The sequence below is a fragment of the Nomascus leucogenys genome, chromosome 6, assembly GCF_006542625.1.
Source record: "Nomascus leucogenys isolate Asia chromosome 6, Asia_NLE_v1, whole genome shotgun sequence".
Taxonomy (NCBI): domain Eukaryota; kingdom Metazoa; phylum Chordata; class Mammalia; order Primates; family Hylobatidae; genus Nomascus; species Nomascus leucogenys.
In genome coordinates this window covers 74,794,095-74,815,353 of record NC_044386.1, presented here as the reverse complement: position 1 = coordinate 74,815,353, position 21,259 = coordinate 74,794,095, and the positions used below count along the sequence as shown (strand labels likewise).

The 21,259-nt window shown below is 41.3% G+C and overlaps 1 protein-coding gene across 1 annotated transcript in view; it reads left to right on the top strand.

The window, feature by feature from the left end:
- Positions 1–19,698, top strand: part of GABRB3 (gamma-aminobutyric acid type A receptor beta3 subunit) — a 227,023-nt gene extending 207,325 nt beyond the window's left edge. The window contains exons 8-9 of the mRNA XM_030814461.1: positions 3,724–3,968; positions 15,108–19,698. Of these exons, the coding sequence (XP_030670321.1) occupies positions 3,724–3,968; positions 15,108–15,449 (587 nt within the window). The 3' untranslated portion in view covers positions 15,450–19,698. The remainder of the gene's footprint in view (positions 1–3,723; positions 3,969–15,107) is intronic.
- The last annotated feature ends 1,561 nt before the right edge of the window (positions 19,699–21,259 follow it).

Genomic DNA, 21,259 nt, shown 5'->3' with positions numbered 1-21,259 from the left:
CATATAATTCCTAAAGTGTCAGTAAAACTACAGTAAAGAGTTATTTGGTCTACTATGTTGTATAAGCCATGAATTTTTTTAAGAAAAGAAAAAAGCTAACCAAACATTATTATTAACTTTTATTATTGAGGAATCCCTCATAACCATTAAGATGCTACTGAGCTCCATAGGATACAGCTATAGTTTGGAGGGCTTTCGTTGGAGAAATCCCCCTTCCTGCCACCGCTTCCCAAGCACTTAGTCTTGTAGCACAGCTTTGAAATGCTCACAGTGCTTTTTGCATCCATCCTAAAGGACTGCACTGTTGTCCATACACATTGCTTCTAAATGCATGATAAAGGTGCTGCCTCTGCACAGGCAGGAGGGATGGGGCTCGGCAGAGGCCTCTATTGAGGGCTCACCCTTGGGCTCTGGGCACTGTTGGACCTGGACCCAACGCAGGAGGGACTCAGGGCCTGTTCTGCTGGCTCTTCAGACAGCCGTGCTCCTCAGCTGCTCTGTGGGCTTCAGCATGATATGCTTCTGCTGCCCAGGGTCTGACCATCAGATACATTGAACTGTTAGCGTTAACGACCACCAGACTTTAAGGTTGGAAGTTGTAATTAGATGGCCTCCCTCAAAACCCTCAGTGAATACAGGTTGGTGTCCCTTATCCAAAATGCCTGGGACCAGAAGTGTTTTGAAAATCAGATTTTTTTTCTAATTTTGGAGTATCTGCATTATACTTACAGTTTGAGCATCCCTAATCCAAAAATCCAAAATCTGAAATGCTCCAATTAGTATTTCCTTTGAGCACCATGCAGGCACTCAAAACATTCCAGATTTTGAAACATTTTTGGATTTTTAGATTAGAGATGCTCAATCTGCAAAAGTACTGATACTTCTAAAGGTAAAAATGTATACTGATAAAATTTAGGCCAGATTATTTTTATCATGAGGAGGAGAAACAAAATATTTTGACTAATGCAAAGAAATTATATTTTTACTTCATATTCATTTTTATAAATACAGCTTTCAAATACAATATTTCATACATAATCTAAATGACAAATAAGTTGAGGCTAGCAATTTACAGAAAGACTTACAAGCCTGGTGAATGTACAAAAAAACACGAAAGCCACCACCCAGCCATTTCCTGCACTGCAGTTGGATGATTTCCCTTTAGAGAGCAGAAGGTCAAGGCAAGGCCAGGAAGCCTAGAGGCTACCGAAGAATGATTTTTCTGTAATGATGATAGTCATATGATTATTTGTTGTTAGTGTTAACAGTGCCAGTTACTATTTATTGGCACATCAGAGCTTTTCAGACATTGCCAGTAGATTTCCAACAGCTCGAAATGATGGCTACAGACCCATAGAGGCAGAGCTGGGCTTTGGGTCTGGGCCGTGTGGCTCCCCTTTACAGGCTGTGGACCACCACAATACACCACCATCCACAGTATCCCACATAGCAGGTAAAGCAATAGAAGGAGTTAGTAAATGCATTGGCCTCTTAAGCTAAGAACTCATGTGGCATGTGGGTCCAAACTAGAAAGACCTGAAGCACTCACTGTGAAATCTTATTGTTAGGGATTCCTGAGCCTGTGCCAATTGGCCTGGATCCAGGGTCCTAGCCCAGGTCCCTCTCGGGTTCATTTACCAGGCTGAGTGCCTGTGAGATGTGCTGGCTGTACCTATTCCTGTGTGCCTTCATCCCATTGTCTGGGACATCTGCTGAGGCCTGTGTGATACATGTCCATTCAAAATAGCCAGCAGGAGAGGCAAAGCTGTGACTAAAGCAAAGCGCTCGGTCTTCCCAAATCCACGTTGAAGGGGGAAAAATGGTAGTGGCAACAACATTACAAACTTTTTGAATAATGGTGAGAATGCCTAATTTTGTAGCATTTGCGTGGTATTTTCACATTTATTTGTAAACAGTAATTATCTCATTGCCATTTTCAAATTTAAAAGTCCCCAGGTGCACATGAATGTGATGTTAAAAGAGAATCTTAAAATATTCTGACATCTTGGATTTCCATACATTCTGTCAGCAACCATGGTTTGCAGTTCTACATAAAAAGAGTTTCTCAAGTCTTCAATTCTCTTCTTAGCTTTTAGTAGCAGTTCAGAGCTCAGTGGAGGGAGCGCTTGTGTTGGAGATGGATGACTGGGCTGTCTAGCCTGCTCTCCAGCTGATTCCCAGGCCAGCTGAGCTCTGCAGTCTCGAGGTCCTCCCCATAGGACACAGAGGATGAGGATGCTGCCTCCCAGGATAGGATGGGAAATCAGAGGGGATGAAATTGGAATGCTTAGTAAATTTAACTCTACCCTGGAGGGCTGGGCTGGGACCACGTGCAGAATGGCCTGGGCTCTGTCCCAGAGTACATATCCGGACAGTGCTGAACTGTAGGGCTGGCACTACCTCTTGGCCTCAGTGATGTCATGTGGGTTTTGGGTTACTGAGGATGAAGGATTATGGTTAGGCTCTCTCCTTTGAAAGTCTCCTTTTTGAGGGAAGCCTGACAAAGCAATGCAGAGGAACCTATTCTCTTTATTGGGTCCTGACACCCACATCTTCACATTCAGTGGTATCAGTGGCATAGGTAGAAAAGAGCTCAGCCCTCAAAGCTGTCTTGCTTCCTTGAGATGTATTAATATTTCAAAAATACAATCCCCAAGACAGCGTGTCAGCTGCAGTACTACCATCCCACCCTACCACAAGGGAGTGATCCGTGCCTTTCCTGTAAGCTCAGCTTAACTTAACTCATCAAGCTTTGGGCATGTCACTGACTTGCCTCCTGGTGTCTATGGCCTCAGATGATTCAGTGCAGAATCTTGTGTCTATTGCTATAGGAGGGATAATTGCAATACATGGTCCTTACATGGTTTTAGACCAAATTGAGCTCTATTTGGGAAACAATGAGATCATCCATACAATACTATGTAAAGAATTCAACGTAACGACATTTAAAAAAAGGATCTGATGAGTTGCCCCAGAGTATGGTGGGATTCTTTAAGATGAATGAAATCATTAACCCTTAACTTGAGCAAACATTTCCTAAGCAGCTTATGTAGAGATTCTTTCTTAGTTGAGGAGGGAAGTTGCTCTGTGAGATCATCTTCCCTCGGAAGCTTCACTCAGCTATTTCTTTCTCTTTGAGCTCAGGACTGGATCTCATGGCTAGTAATTTTAAAAATCATTGCCTCATTCCTCTTGCTTCCAATAAGCATTGTAGTAGGAATTATTTTCTTCTCACAGGCTGCCTCACTGAGCTCTCGCTCATAGCCTTGCCTCTGCAGCCACAGACACCTCAAATTCATTCTTTTTCCTGGAGGTTTCTCATCTAGACACTTTGTGGTTTGTGCTAAATTCTGGGTTTATTTTTATTTTTTCCAGCATTCATAAAAACCACATTCTTTTTTCCTGCTCTACATATCTCTTCTTCTACTCTCAAAATTCCATCCTGTGTGATAGCAAGGTGTAGTGGGCAGGGGGGTGGGTGGGGGAGGGAGATGCCCTGCACGGTTTCACTTCCCCAGAGTACAGATGTCAGTTTGCTGTTCTGAGTGGTGATGCGCAGTCCAAATGACAAGATGTATACTCTGTTGCATTCCAGCCACCCCGCAGTATTCAACCCATTATCTCCGACTACTTAAAGCTGTTTGAGAAAACATAAAAGGAAAGTGAAAAGTGAAGACCAGTGTGGCAAAGCTTCAGCCTCTCACCACTTTGTTTCTTTTCTAGGGATCACAACTGTGCTGACAATGACAACCATCAACACCCACCTTCGGGAGACCTTGCCCAAAATCCCCTACGTCAAAGCCATTGACATGTACCTTATGGGCTGCTTCGTCTTTGTGTTCCTGGCCCTTCTGGAGTATGCCTTTGTCAACTACATTTTCTTTGGAAGAGGGCCTCAAAGGCAGAAGAAGCTTGCAGAAAAGACAGCCAAGGCAAAGAATGACCGTTCAAAGAGCGAAAGCAACCGGGTAGGCTCTCCACCGCCTTGACCCCACCTGGCCCCTGCAGCTCAGCAGCTACTGCATTTACTCGCATGATCTTTCTTTGTTTTTTCCCCAGTAGTGTATGTCAAGCCACACACCCTTCTTGTACATGTGATACAGTCCTTATGACGTGGCACCCAGGTGTTTTTTATTCAGGGGTTGCTCAAACCAGTCCAGTGGAGTCCTGGCCATCTAGCTAGGACTGGCCAGAGTTCACTGAAACCAGTGGATGTAGGCTTACACGAAAAGGACCATTGGACTGGCCAACAAAATTGACTTTTGATATTTCCATGCACATTGACCCTGGCCTGGTTGCTTTTTGCCCAGGGAAAGCATTCCCCAACAGTCGCTTTCATTATTCCAGTCTACCCGCAGGGCACAGACCTAGGCTTTCTTCCTCTCACCAGTAAGCCCCTTAAAACAGTGACTATCTGGATGCGCAGCCTATTGAGAAGTGGAGTGCATTCTTGAATTTGGGTAAGGGCATTTGGACTGGGCTGGTTAATCTCTGGCCTGGTGTTGAACACAAGGGAGGGGGTCAACATGGAGCTGGCAATGAAAGACTCCCTTGCCGTTTCTGAATTCTGCACTTACAGAAGTGAGTAACAGGACCTAATTGTTTTTAAATATACTTGCATCAGCTTTGTGTAGGACTTGGGCAGGCTTGATGATCATAATCTGAAATGTTTCCTCGTGCACGTCACAGGGTTTCCTATAAAACCAACATTAGTGTTGATGCTGGAGAAGCCAAAATCATCTATAGTTTCCTACAAAGAGAACAAAACCTGTGGGTCTGGAAAGAATGAAACGCTGGGGTGGAGAGTGTGAATTTGTTCTATGGAAGCATTTTTCCAAAATGTTTCAATATTCCTTTAGTTGTAAAATTATCAATTTGATGATCCAGCATGCTGCCATTCTTTGCACTGGAGCAGGCACACTATCTCTTGTCCACCTGCCCAGTGGCCACAGGCTTCTAGAGAAAAAGCAAAGTCCAAAAGGAATGCACAAGGCAGGAGCAGTGCTCTCTCTGGAAGCTCTCATAGATCTGCCGTGGCCCTGGCCCCTCCCAGTTGTGTTCTGCAAAAAGCCAGGGTTTGGCAGACCTGGACACTTTGTTTTATGAAGTCCATGAACTTTCTAAAGCCCTTGCACACCCTCCTCCAGCCCAGCCCAACTCAGCAATGCTGTTACATCCTTCCAACCACAAATCCACTTTATCTTTAGTATCTATTAGATATTATTGTGATTATAAACAACATTTGAATGAAAGTACATTATAGTTCCAATATAATTTTTAAAATTTATCCTTCCACCTCTTCTATCCCCTCAAATCCTCAAGGATATATTTCTACCTGTTTACATGTTGGGTTTCTTCCCACATTTTTTTTTTAATTCTTCTTGTTAAACTTACTGTTAGGCCATTCTTCTGTTGCTATAAAGGAATACCTGAGACTGGGAAATTTACACAGAAAAGAGGTTTAATTGGTTCACAGTTCTGCACGTTTTACAGGAAGCATGGCAATAATGACTGCCTGGCTTCTGAGGTGGTTTCAGGAAGCTCACAATCATGGTGGAAGTCAAAGCGGGAGCTGCAGGCAAGTTACATGGCAAAAGTAGGAACAAGGAGGAGGGGAAGATGCCACATACTTTAAAACAGCCAAATCATCTCATGAGAAAGAAGTCACTGACTGTCACAGACAGCACCAAAGGGATGGTGCTAAACAATTCATGAGGAATCTGTGTCCCCACCCAAATCTCATGTCAAATTGTAATCCCCAGTGTTGGAGGTGGGGCCTGGTGGGAGATGATTGGATCACGAGGGTGGTTTATCATGAATGGTTTAATACCACAATACCACCCTGCTTGGTGCTGTCCTCGTGATATGTGCCTGCTCCCCCTTTACCTTCTGCCATGATTATAAGTTTCCTGGGGCTTCCCCAGAAGCCGAGAGGTGCCAGCACCATGCTTCCTGTACAGCTTGTAGAACCGTGAGCCAGTTAAACCTCTTTCTTTATAAATTACCCAGTCTCAGGTATTTCTTTCTTTCTTTCTTTCTTTCCTTCCTTCCTTCCTTCCTTTCTTTTCTTTTCTTTTCTTTTGAGATGGAGTTTCGCTCTTGTTGCCCAGGCTGGAGTGTGATGGCACGATCTTGGCTCACAGGCACCTGCCACCACGCCCAGCTAATTTTTATATTTTCAGTAGAGACAGGGTCTTGCCATGTTGGCCAGGCTGGTGTCGAACTCCTGACCTCAGATGATCCACCTGCCTTGGCCTCCCAAAGTGCTGGGATTACAGGCGTGAGCCGTTGTGCCTGGCCCAGTCTCAGGTATTTCTTTATAGCAATGAGAGAATGGCCTAATACACCTCCCACCAGGCCCCACCTCCAGTACTGGGGATTACAGTTCAACATGAGATTTGGGTGGGGACACAGATCCAAACCATATCACATGCTTACTTCTCAAGCCTGTGGAGGTTTTCTTGCTCTATTCTGTGCCCTCCATGCCTTTATGGGCCCACACCTGCCAGCGAACACAGTAGCTCCTTGGAGGACTGCCTGTGCCCGTAGGCCTGGCAGAGGCCAACAAACATTCATGAACCCATGGAAGCATATTAAGTGAATGTAAATGGCTCCTTCCTTTCAGCACAGCATAAATAGAGTTGGTCAGAAAACTGAGGATCTGTGAATAAAACCAGATTTTTCACAGGCAAAACTATTGAATTTCTTAGTGGAAAATATACTTAGTATCATACTGTTATGTTTCCAAATAGGTCCACATCCTACTAGGAACACACCATACGCTTTGGTCATGCTGTTTCCAAGGAAACTAGAATTCATCACATCATTACTGTTTCCATCACAGAGGCACACGTATCCACACATACACATACAATGCTGTCTTTCCAAATTTCCTCTTAATTTAAACAGATTATAAATTTTTTTCTTCTAAATGTGACTGTTTAAAACAGTCAAATTGTAGTGCTACAGAAATACCTTTCTGGGTACGAGACTTAAAATCTAAGATAAAAACAAAAAGACAAAAAAACTCTAGCATCCATAGAGAAAAGTAGCAGGATGTAGAAAAAGTATATTATAAATTAAATGCAAAAGAAATTTTTCATTGATTCATGAGTCCTTGTTTATTGTTTGGTTTTTCAAAAATCTGTTTCTCTGTTTTCTCAGCAATCTTAGTAAGGCCTTTATATATTTACATGGTTAAGAATCTGTATTGTAGATCAGTACTTAAGGTTTGAAGTCAACATACAATTTTATGTATGCTAATTCTAAATGCATATTTGATGCTCATAAAGGCAAACATTAAAAATTGTTCTTGAGTACACCTAAGACTTTAGTGATAATTTTTAAGTAGAAACGTAACTCCGAAAAAGTTTATATCAAGTAATGTGGATGAATGAAAGGAACAGAGAAAAGAATCAAATTTTACGTGAAACAGAAGTGGTACTATATACACAACCTAACAGCTTCTACAGTCTTTTGTTTCTTTTTTTAACTATCATTTTAGCTTCAAGGGTACATGTACAGGTTTGTTACATGGCTAAAGTGCATGTCACAGGGGTTTGTTGTACCGATTATTTCCTCACCCAGGTAATGAGCATAGTGCCCAAAAGGTAGTTTTTTGATCCTCTTCATCCTCTCACCCTTCACACTCAAGGGGGCCCTGGTGTCTGCTGTTTCCTTTTTTTCATCCATTCATACGCAGTGTTTAGCTCCCACTTATAAGTGAGAACATGCAGTATTTGTTCTTCTGTTCCTGTGTTAGTTACCTTCAGATAATGTACTCCAGCTCCATCCATGTTGTTGCAGAGGACATGATCTTCTTTTTATGGCTGCATAGTATTCCATGGTGTATATGTACCCCACTTTCTTTATCCGGTCCACTGTTCATGGGCATTTGGATGGATTCTCTGTCTTTACTATTGTGAATAATGCTGTGATGTGTCAGGGATAGCACCTGGGATTGCCTCTCAGTGTGGCCAACAACAACACCCTGCAGCTTTCCCCTGACTGACAGCTGCTGGCTCCACAGCAGGGACTTGGCTTGTCATTGTCTTTCCTGAGGCCACTTTCTGTGTCCTGTAAGGCATCTCAAGAGAAAACAGTACCCTTACGGACACTGTAGGCCACCAGCAACTGCCTCTTGGTACTGTGGTTTTAGTGACCCTACTGTAAAACCATGAGTAGATTTTCCTTATATTTAGTACTTATGCCGTATTTTAACCTAGTAATTGATTCATGAATGCTTAAGACATTCACATACTCACTTAGTATCTCCCCAGACTAGTGGTACCATGTAAGCCTTGACCTTAATTTATTTGTGCATACCATCTGTTTGTTCCTGAGTTGTTTCTATACCCAAGAGTTCATCTTTGGTTGTAATTCATGCATTATGGTTACAAGCCTTGTGATATTTTACAAGTTGACCAATTAGTATTTGAATTTCATGAGGTGGTAGAGAGTCATAATTCTTGGCAAGGAATCAGAGCTGCAGACTCAACATCATTCTTACTAAAGAGCAAGATTTCATTCTTCACGTGGCAAGTCCTTTCTCATTCCTCTAAAATGACAGTATTTTACTTAACTAGAAGCTGGAAGAAAATTAGAGAATGAGATATCAACTGTGTGCCAATCTGGTGACATATTTTAGGAAAAAACAAAAAATCTCTCTGTGCTATATTCTGAATGAGATGTTTTTAGACTTTGAATGTTTGCACCTGTCAAGGTTATAGAGCAGGAAGAAAAACTTCATTGAAATCAATGGTTCTAATTATAGTAGATATGAGATGAACCCTTCAAAATAAAGAGTATTCATGAAATGATTTAAAAATTGCAAGTCATCTGTCATTCTATGAAGGGCATTTCAGCCTTGTATTTTACCCACAATCGCTTCTTTCTACTTTAAGACTTAAATTCTAGATAATAGAAAAAGACTTTCTCTTTTGGAAATATTTGTTTAAGTTATTTGGTTCCTAAGATTTAACAGATTTTTAATAACCCTTTGGTTCTTTCAGAAAAAAAAATCCATGAGTAATTTTGGTGGAAATTTTCTACATACTGGTTTATGCTTAAATGAAAACCATACAAATGTAAAACCATAAATAAAGCAGCCAAATTATTTCACACTAAGATCTTATTAATTCAATACATATTCAGGTTCCTTTTCACACTAGAATGAGAGTTACCTGCACTGTTACTTCCATTACAAGTGTTCACCCACTCTGAAATAAGAATAATGTAAAATTGTATTGTTCTTGAGTTCTTTCTCACATGTGCTATGTCCTAAGACAGCTACCAGTTAGTCATACATGTCCAAAGACCCTAAGAGCACTGTAGTTTTGTAAATTATTAACAACATAGGTGGGGAGGTGGGTTTGACTTCCCTCGGGCTAAGTTTTCTTCACTAGAGTTCAAGGACACAGCCTTAGAGACCCACCTTCATGAGGTCGTTTCCCAAACACAACACTGGCCACAGCGCTGGGGAAGACAGGACATGGATTCGTACAGATTTGTATCTAAATCCAGAAAACTCAACTCAACATTCATTTTACCCAATGTCTTGTGTCTTCACTCTCCCTGTGCAGTTTCCGAAGTTCCCACCTAAATGATGACCCATTCCCCTTCCATTGTCCTGTCCTCTCTACCTAGAATGCCTTTCTTCTTGGTCCACATTTTCCCTCCAAGATCTAAGCCAGATGTTTTCCTCCATGACATTTTTGTTGTTTTTTTGTTTTGTTTTGTTTTGTTTTGTTTGAGATGGAGTCTAGCTGTGTCACCAGGCTGGAGTGCAGTGGCTCAATCTCAGCTCACTGCAACCTCGGCCTCCCGGGTTCAAGCAATTCTCCTGCCCCAGCCTCCCAAGTAGCTGGGACTACAGGCACACGCCACCACGCCCAGCTAGTTTTTGTATTTTTTTTGTAGAGACAGGGTTTCACCATCTTGGCCAGGATGGTCTTGATCTCCTGACCTCGTGATCTGCCTGCTTCGGCCTTCCAAAGTGCTAGGATTATAGGCATGAGCCACTGCACCCAGCCAACATTTTCCTTGATTTTTTTTGCCTCCCACTTATCTGCATCCTGCCCCCATCACTCCTTGCTCTAAGCAGTTGGTTCTATTTCTGTTCTCCCAACTTATGGGGCACATGCTTTATACTTGTGAAAATGGCAGATCACTCAAATCCCATGTGCCCAGCAAGCTTTGCCTCCTAGACAGCATCTGACTCTCTGCATCTTCCAAAATATGCACACCCATGACATGGACGTGGTACACATGCTCTTGTAACATGTGTCCATGAATAAGTGCTATTTGTCATGGATTTGGTTGTACTGGAGAGGTATGTTTTTTCCACTTTCCTAGTGGGAAGGGAGGACAAGGCTTATAAATGTCATCTTTATAAAGCTGGGTAAAACTGAGTCATTAGAATCGTCAAAGTTCATCTGACTAAAGAGGTTGCAAAATACTCCCCTTTCTTCCTTTAAGAAAAGACATTCCTCTCCTTGATATTTCACTCCACAAATTTGTTAATTCTGATCTACTAGATTTTGATAAAAGGAGCTTTTTATATGTTATTTTATAACTAGAAAAGAGATGGTATTTAAAAGTGTGTTTAGGCAAGGTGCGGTGGCTCAAGCCTATAATCCCAGCACTTTGGGAGGTGGAGGCGGGAGGATCACTTGAGTCTGGGAATTCCAGATCAGCCTGGGCAACCAAGAGAGACCTTGTTTCTTATATATATATATATATACTTTACATATATATACTTTATATATATATATACTTTACTTTACATATATATACTTTACATATACATACTTTATATATATACTTTACATATATATACTTTATATATATATACTTTACATATATACTTTATATATATATACTTTACATATATACTTTATATATATACTTTACATATATACACTATATATATATACTTTACATATATATATACTTTACATCTGTATACTTTACATATATACTTTACATATATATATATATATTTTATATATATATATATAAAATAGTCAGGTGTGGCGAGTTCCTGTGGTCCCAGCTACTCAGGAGGCTGAGGCAAAAGGATCACTTGAGCCCAGGAATTTGGGGCTGCAGTGAGCTATGGTCACGCCACTGGACTCAAGCCTAGGCAACAGAGCAAGACCCTGTCTCTAAAAAAGTAATAATTATCAATGTGTTTAAAAGGCAACATGCAGTATTTTTTCAAATGCGTTTGTTGATTATTTAAGGTCTCATCAGTTAGACCCCTTGAGGGTGAGGACCTTCTTGTGTTCACTTTGTGCTCCTGACTAAGGACAAGGCAAGATGGTGACATGTAGCAGCCGCGTGGTAATGTTTTAATGAATGGTCTCAAACAATCCCAGCCCCTTCGTGCAAGTGCATTCTCCAGTGAGGCATCCCACATCCTGAAGTGGATGGCTGGGCTTTTTTCATCTCACAGTTTTGTTATTTAAAACATTGCATAGTCTGTAGAGAACATTTTTCTAAAGCTAAATGATGCTTTCTGGTTTTTTCTATCTTCAGGAAAACAATTTCACTTTTTCGATATTGTAATTCCCAAACCACTTAGTATTATTGAAAAGAACAAATCCTGCATTACTAAGCAGTGGCTCATGCCTGTAATCCCAGCACTTTGGGAGGCCGAGGCGGGAGGATCACAAGGTCAGCAGATTGAGACCATCCTGGCTAACGTGGTGAAACCCCATCTCTACTAAAAATACAAAAAATTAGCCGGGCCTGGTGGCAGGCGCCTGTAGTCCCAGCTACTCGGGAGGCTGAGGCAGGAGAATGGCATGAACCCAGGAGGCAGAGCTTGCAGTGAGCCGAGATCGTGCCACCGCACTCCAACCTGAGCGACAGAGCAAATGTCTAAAACAAAACAAAACAAAACACCTACAAGCATCTTCCACCTTTGATTATCTTCTGACTCAACATCAGATAAATTTTAAACATAGAAGCTTACCATTTAAGTAGAACTGTTTAAAATGCTGGACATCCTAATAAAATCGACTTGCGCTTATTTGATAAATGACCTCAATTTATCAAATCCCTTTACATGGTAACCAAATGTGCTTTCTCTCATGATTCAAAATCAGACGTATTTGATGGTGTACCAAGCATATTTGTTGCAGTAAATTGAATGAATGAAACACCCCAAATGAACAGGAACACATTGGTTGACCCCCCTCCCAGGCCCTCTCCAAGCAAGATTCCCATTGTGAGCCAGGCAGCTCATTCTCTCCACCCACTTCTTTCCTTCTTACCAAGGTCTAACATTCCAGGTGCTTTTGAGATACAAGCTCCATTAGAATTTTCCTTCTGCTGGATAAAAAAATATAAGAAAATGCCCTCCTCACTTCCCCACATCCTGTGTCCCCATGAAGGACCTTCTTCCAGCACAGGTGGTGTGATCTCTGTCCATTCCCATCTCCAAGCACTCAGCCTGGCCGTCCTCCATTCTAAGAAGACCACTCTGTCCAGTGGAGGACAGATGAGGTCACTGTCTGACCACTTCTAAACCAATGCTGCCTGTAAACTATAAGGAAGATCCCACGGTGACACTCTTCATCCTATAACTATAGGATGTAGCATTGGTTTAGAAGCACTGGCCCCACCTGGACTCATGGCACACTTGCTGCAATGTGGACGCTCCTGCTAGGAGCTCACAGAGGACAGGAGTGCATGGGCCGGGGTGGGATTGGAGTGCTGAGTCCACTCCTTCGCCAGCCCCTGAGCTGCGGAGATTCAGCACTGGGCAGGCGGAGGCCCAGCATTGCTGCTGTGGGCATGCCGTGTGTGTCTAGAGGCTTAGGGAAAACCCCGAGATGTGTTGCAGTGGCCGGGGGAACAGTTACTCACGGGCTTCAGGCATTTCCATTCCAGACTCCACTAAAGGAAACAGAAACCATTGCAGGGCGCTCTCCCTGGGGCCCCTCTCTGCACTCTCTTCTCAAATTCAATTTCTTATAGCTTGAGTTGTACTTCAGAAATCTATGACTTTCTACCTAGAAATTATTCTTCCTTCCTGTTCCCTAAAGAGTTAAATTGAAATTCTTTCACGACATACAAAAAACAAAAATCTCACTGGCCTGAATCTAATCTGTGTTTCCACCCAGCACTAGGTGTACTTTTCTATTGTGATAAGAGGATACAAAAGTGATAATGGCAGTGATGATGATAGTGACCTCATCTGTCTCAGGCTTAGTATGTGCTGGGAACGGTGTTTGCCTTTCTCAAAGTATTCCAGGTGCTCTTCAAGCCTTTGCTTGTGATGTTTTTGCTGCATTTTGTCTGAAAAATTTCTACCAGATTTTGAGTAAATAAAAGTTTTATTGCGAGTCAGCTGGCAAGGAGATAGGAGGAAATGCTCAAATCTGTTGCCTGGAACTGGGGTTTGAGGCAGGTTTTATAGGCAGAGGGTAATGAGGCATGTTCTGATTGGATCTTTCAATGAGGTGATGCTGGGATGTGTGGTCTGACTGCATCCTGCCATGGGCTCAATCTGATTGGATGTTGGATCCTGCCATGTGGTGTTTGCTTCTTAACTCTAGTCTGAGCACTTAGGTTCCACCCATGGTTGTAGGCTTGGTTCATCTGGACATGCTTAGGTTACATGACCTTCAACCTGGGGGTTCATGGCAACTGAAAACAACTCACCATGTTATTACACAAGGTTGAACCAGATTGGGTTGATCCTATGGTTACAACCTCCCTGATGACCACCTCACTTTCCCCAAGCATAATGAAGTGACCCAGAATGGTGTTACCAAACCTGTAGACATCTGAGAGTCCTCTTTGGTGCCTTTCCACCACAGTCTGAGTGGTCCCTGGATGTGTGCAGCCCTTCCTGTGTCACAGCCCCCTTGAAGTCTGAGGCCATCCCACCAGCAGTCCTATCCCTACTTGGAACTCCATACAGGCCCAGCACCTTCTCAGGCAGGACTCTTCTCACCACCTCACCTCCTGCTCATCTAGCTGGATGCCATTGATGAAATTGAAGTATATACAGAAGGCGGGAAGACACAAATTAATACAGCAATAAATTATTCCTACACAAAATAACTGTGTTTTGTGAAAGATTCATGGAGGAAACCACAGACACTTAATCTAGTACTGGAACACGGGATAGGCTTTCCACAGCCAGAAATAGGACAAAGAAAATGGCCCTCCAGGCAAAGAAAGGGAAGAGAGATAGGGAAGTGTGCGGCTTGCTGGAGTGAAAGCCCTGGGGACTGTGGAATGGTCCTTGGGGCTGTGGCAGGGATGGGGTACTGCTCAGAGAGCAGATGCTACTAGTTCATTTCAGAAAGGACTCCACTGGGGCCCCCAGCTCCAGGATGTCCTGTGAAAGGTTGAAAGTTCCGAGGCAGACCAACCCACAAACAGAATGGACCTTTGGCATCATCATGAAATGTCTGAAGCTATATTTGGCACACAATAAAATGCTATCATTGTAAAGTTTAGCTCCATTATGGGAAGGGAATTTCATCTATTTTATATATAGCCCTTCAAAAAGAAGTCTCCTGCCAGAACCAGTGTTGGGCAAGGAGAGCCTACTTGAGTTGGGGTGGAGGGTGTCTGTATCTACTCCGTGGAAGTCATCAGGAGTGCCCTTCGATCACAGGACTATTCATGTGTTTCTCTGTAGTAATTCGGGTGCGTTATATCATCAGAAAAGGGAACAAGAGGACTTCCAAAGACAAATGGGAGAATATAGTTTTTATTCAAAGTATAGTTGTGAAAATGGTTAGAGCACCTAAGTTAACATCTTGAAAGTCATTTGTACTTTAATTTTTTCAGTAAGGATTTGTATCCATAATGTGAAATTGCAATTTGAAAAAGCCCCTCCACCTTCTTTCATCTAATCTCTTACATGAGCATTTTTAGATAAAGGAAATAAAAATCTCTCAACTGCAATTAACCTCCAAAATGACATTTTCCAATAAAATGGAGTGCTGGATTTGACAGATGTACAGTTTCTCATAAAACATGTAACGTGATGGCGTGACATCATTCTGTCCGGGATCTGCATAGGGAAATTGGATTTATTGGCATGCTGGCTGTCTAACCATGTGCATTTTCCTTCCAATTAGGTGGATGCTCATGGAAATATTCTGTTGACATCGCTGGAAGTTCACAATGAAATGAATGAAGTCGCAGGCGGCGTTGGCGATACCAGGAATTCAGCAATATCCTTTGACAACTCAGGAATCCAGTACAGGAAACAGAGCATGCCTCGAGAAGGGCATGGGCGATTCCTGGGGGACAGAAGCCTCCCGCACAAGAAGACCCATCTACGGAGGAGGTCTTCGCAGCTCAAAATTAAAATACCTGATCTAACCGATGTGAATGCCATAGACAGATGGTCCAGGATCGTGTTTCCATTCACTTTTTCTCTTTTCAACTTAGTTTACTGGCTGTACTATGTTAACTGAGTGACTGTACTTGATTTTTCAAAGACTTCATTTAACACTGAGTGAAATATTACTCTGCCTGTCAAGTTTTTATACCTGTACACACACAGACACACACACAAGCAGACACACACATATATACATACGCAATTGTATATATATGTGAACTTTCTCAGCATATATATAAAATACACGTGTATATGAGGATGTATGTGTATATGTTTATACACACAGGAGTCAGTGCCCATGTGTATGGAAGACAAATACACATACATATATACATTTTGCAGCTATGGACAATTTACCACAGGATGTATATTAAAGAAAGTCATAGTTTTTTTCTTTTTTAATTGAAAGGGACAAGTATCATCTAAATATTATGCCTTGAGAATGAGGGCGTGAAACACAATATCATCCCCAAATGTGTCTTTTATTATCATAAGTTAGATGTTTTAGTTTAAAAATCAGAAAGACATTCTTAGTTAATCTTTGAAAACTCATACAGTGGTATTGCTAGTTTAAAATGAGTCACTTCATATCCTCTCGTTCAGTTCAGTAAGCGAAGGCTTCTTGGCTTCTCTGGTGATGGGGTTTGTTTTCATCGGGCATACGTTTTCTGTAATGGTTTAGTGGCTGGGGTGAGCCACTGGCAGTGTGCTTACCTGTTGTCTTAAACATAGATGGATCCCACGTTGATGTCTGAACGACCGTCTTTTGAAAACCCATCGGGAGTGAATGGCATCTCGTTGTAAGTACTCTAATATACAGTGTGTAGTTTGTTTCTGTTGTTCACTTGGAGTGGATCCAGCTTCACTGTCATGTGCGAACACAGTGGCACGTTTGGCCAGTGACATTTCAATCACTGAAAATGTGCTCTACATCTCGTATGGATTTCTAGGCCTGATATCCAACAGAAAGCATAGATGTCTCAGGTTATTCGTTACTCTAAGGTAAAACCATCTAGGATGATTTTCCCCCTTGCAGTTATGTTATCAGTCATTCTTATAACATTGTATGTTAATAGAAAATATATTTGCATAATATGCATATATATGTATATTTACCAAGATTTTGTTTCTTACGCTTGCTATCATGGCAGCATGCGATGTCATATTTTCCTTTATGTGATGTAACTACTTTCTGTTATCTAGAAATTAAGATTGAAGCTAAAACACTTCTACTGTTCAATTTCAGAAACTAAGAATCATCCTCATGCCTTTATTTCTGTATCTGACATATTTCATAAGCACATCCAACTACTCCTAGACTGACTAGGATTCTGCAGGAACACGACCCGTACACACCACGCGTCACCCAACGACCCATGACCGTTCTCTGAGGCGAAGGAGGGCAACCTGACAGCAAACACGGTCACTGTTGGTTCCTTCTGATCCACAGCCTCATCAGTATTTGGACTTTTTAAAGCTCGTAGAAACAAGACAAGGTGCACCGGTTTCATAGACGCAACCTTAACTTACTATTTAGATGAGATCTTTCTAAAGAAAAAAAAAAGAGATGATATATTTTTTGTAAACAATATTTCTATCACAGGCATCCATAAACTGAAATGACTACAGTTGTGCAAACAGGTGTCACAGTGAAGTTGAGCATTTGGAGAAAAAAAAAGCAAAATTTGCAGGAAGAACTGCTAAATTAATACTTTATCCCAAAATGCCACGTATGCCTCACCCTCTCTGTTCTATCCAAAACCAAGGACCAGAGTGCTCCAATGGTTGGCCCCAGCCCAGTTGTCTCGATGTAGGTAGAGGCACCACCCTCCCAGAGGATGCGTGTGGTATGGACTATCCCCATGAGCTGACCACTACTTGATTTTTCTTTGGTGGCCGTAACAACCTTTAATTTGTGGGCATCTGCAACAGTTCAAAACCCACCATCAGATAAAACATAATCCACAAAATCTCACGCTAGAGGCAATTACCTACTTTTAGACCCTTTTCCCTCCTTCATTCCTATCTTTTTCCTCCTAATCGCTGCTCTCTGGTTTTATTTTCGTCTGGAGACTAGCCAGGGATTTCTTTGGCTTTGGCTTTTCTCTGACGATTTTTTCCATGGGTAACAATGGGGGATCCTAAAAGTTAAACAGATTGGGAAAAACCTTGTAAGTGGCCTTATCATTATTATCATGTTAAAGAAAAAAAATACATTTGCGAAGACTTTATCCCTTTCAATACTTCAGGTATCTTTTTCTGTATCCAGTAATTAAAGGTGTGAGGTCCACATGCAGAAGAGGGACCCCAAAATGTAAATGGATGTGGACAAAAACAGTCAATGGTCTATTTAAGTGTATAATTTATACTATTCAGAACTGTGACATTAATTCTTTCTGGGAGAAAAGTGATTTAAAACTTTTTTGATGCATAGTTGAGGTACCCAAATATCAAAGGCAGAGACCCCATGGGGCTCCAAAGAGCTGCAGTCTCCTTCCCAAGGTTTTCTGGATATAAATTTGCATGGTATAGTCATAATAGCTTTTGAGCTTTTTATATGCATTTGGCACCAAGACTGGGATCCACAACTTTGTAGACACTGCGATGAAGTTAACATATTAGCTATACTATAAATAGTGTTTGTAACTACACACACACACACACACACAAATACATACATATATTCTGTAAAAACAAAAAAAGAAAACTTTTTAAGATCCTTGGGTATGTGTTTGCTTTACTCCATTTCAGAAGAAAATTACTTTTCTTCTAACAAAATTATTTTATAGCTTCTCCATTTTTAAAACTTGTGAGAGCATTGAGAAGAGAACTCTGACTGTGTTAACAGAAGCGAGTTGAATTGGAGTCTCTGTTGTGTTAAAATGACCTCTCGTTACTCCACAGTAGTTATTTGAACCAGTGACTGAGTTGCGTTGAGGAATTCTGAACCCAGACCTCTGACATTGTTGGGAGGTGGCTGTTACCCACACCCAGACCTCTTGAGTAAGGAGAGAAACATTATCATTGGGGATATAATGAGATTTCTTTCTTAACAATTGAAAGTAATAAAAAGTTAATTTTCTAAGTAGTCCTGTCTTTCCAAAATGCGCCACAGGGGCTCAAGATCTACAGAAGAATCTTGTTATGACAATTGGTTATTACCCATATTCAGATATCCTTGAGATGATGGAAGAGCCCTGCTACCTAACTCCCGACAGAGAAAGACTGATAGACTTGAGTAGTCCTTAAAACAAGTGTTACTCCTGTTCACCAACCCCGGGACTGTGGAGGGGTTTCACTGTCTATACCATGCGACATCCATTTCCCCCTGAATCTCAAATGAACTAGAAAGTATGTCATGATAATATTTCCATTAGATTTGGAAACTACCTGTACATCTGCAATATCATGTGTTTTTAACGCCAGCACCCAGAACTTTGACATGTTCAGTCACTCCCTGAAAAGCACTTCTCTCTTGTCCAAACACAGCATTGACATTTTTACCGAGGAGATCATCTCAAAGGTGATGCCAAACAAGTCTGGGGCTGGTTTTAAGGGGACAGGCACATTGCAGTTGTAGGTGTTCATTTTCAGCATCTAGTAGATAATCCATTGGTGTTTGTCCCACCATGGTGTGTTCTAACAAGAATATGTCCAACTTTGAATCTCCTGGCTTGAAAGTATAAACCATCACTTAATTCTTATTTTAACTCCCCACCTGAAAACCAGTTCATATTTCTGGCCATTTTATGTAAGCAAAACTGAACAATTGGTGAAACATTTTGTTACTCTTGGAATTGACTCTGGCTGTCAGTGTGAGCCATTAGAGTAACATCGAATCTTGGGGCAAAGAGCTGCCCAGGTGAATTAAATTTTTCCAGGACACTAGCTGGTGTGCCTTGGATTGATTACCTCTTCTACTGCATTGAAAGGTGCCGTGTTTTCCTGAAATACTAAATTCCCAACACCTGGGTAAACAATGACCTCCCAGAGAGTGGCTCCTGTATGCCTCTCCCTAGGACCAACCCCGTGATCATGTTTTGTCACGCTTGTCTCATGTTTCTACTTCACAAGTCAGTGAGTGTGTTTAAGGTAAGTACAGGATTATTCTAGTAGGAATAGGCGATTGCTGTCATAATCAATTCTCATGTTGATTTCATTTTATTGTAAAGATAAATTTAACCCAGTTTTGCTTAAGCACATTGATGTAATTTTTTGGTATTATTTGACATGAAAAAACAGCAAAATTGAGTGATAGATACAATATGAAACTTGTTGATGAATGAATTCAAATTTATTAAAAAAGGACTAACTGACCTAAATGTAAAGACTGATTTTTTTTTTTTTTCTTCCTTGGCTATCTTGTGAAGATGGTGTGGTTATTTTAATTCTAGTCATTCTTGCACATGCCCTTTGGGTTATGCTGAAAGTAAAAAAAAAAATAAGCCCGAAATTGACTGCATGTGAGATCAATTGAATTATGACTTAAAAAAACGAAAATCACAATTTATCCTCAACTTCAAAGGACAACTAGACACACAGAGATCTAACTTGTCCCTGTCTTCAAATAGGTATTTTAAGCAAGTAATGTTTTTATATTAAAAGTCAGGGAGCCAACCTACCTATAAGCTCTGGCCAAAGTGGTATTGATCTTTATCTTGAGTTCTTTAGGCAATTTCTTTGTTTTTTTCTCCAGTGAGAAAGTACCAAGCAATGTCTCAGAACTAATTAATTAATTAATTCAGATCCTTGGACACTTCAGATAGAACTTTTATTGAGAAATATATTTCTAGGCCTCCAGAGAAGCTGTTGGTTCACCTGCAAACACCTTAAAAGGAAGGTTCCCCAATGGTGGTTTAAGTCTCACAAAATGCCCTCAGGCTTACCTCCAAATTTCCTTACTCTTAAGCAAAATAATGCAGATTCTTTGGGAATTCTTTACGGGTCCTGTTTTCATTCTTTTTTTCCATTGTTTGGACAAGTTTTTTACATTCCTGGTCTACTTGGGGACCCCAACTTGGACATATTCCACACTAATTCTTCGTCTAAGGCTGGAACATCACGAATGGGGACAGTTCTCACCCATTTCACTAGGTTAAAACCTTATCCATCCCAGGGGACAATCTTAAATTATCATAACCACAGAAGAAAGGATTTTCAAATACTGACTGGATTTCTTAAAGCTTTTTCTTGAAAAAGTATTCTGCTTTTAATTGTGGAGGAAGCCTCCCTGCATGTGGGGCCCAGTGATATCCAGACCATCTCTGCACAGCCTCCTCACTCCTGTCTCATCGCTGCCCTGCCCACACCCACGTGTGACACCATCTTACAATTTCTGCTCTAACTTCCTTTTTACCAGCTTCTAAAGGATAGGGATTATGAACCCTCCTATGAATGGGAACATTATTCTTCAAAGAAGACAGACTCTTTGGAACCTGTGATACCATTTTTAAGGTAGGACATGCAGCCCCATGTTGCTAAACCAGCAATGGTTATTGATTGAGGTACTCCTGGCATTAGAGGGACTTGTGCTTCATGGTCCTTGGTTTTTATAGAAACAAGTTCCAGTTAGAATCAACAGGCAAGCAATGTGGAGGGTGCTTGTAAGTAAAATGCAATTCACTGAAACAGCATTTTGGGTGTGGGTGTGGGTCTGTACATCTTGAAACCAAATAGGAAACTAGTTAGTGGCTCTCATAGCCAGGTGGTTTTAGGAAAATGTCTTCACAACTTACATTTCCATTTCTTATTTCACTAGATACGGGCATTTGTCTCTTGACTTCCCATTTTTTTAGATAAAGATAAAATGCCCCCATCTTTCCATGTGTTTTTCTTTCTCTTTTCCACCTCCCATCTTCTGTTTGCTGTAACTATAATTTTACA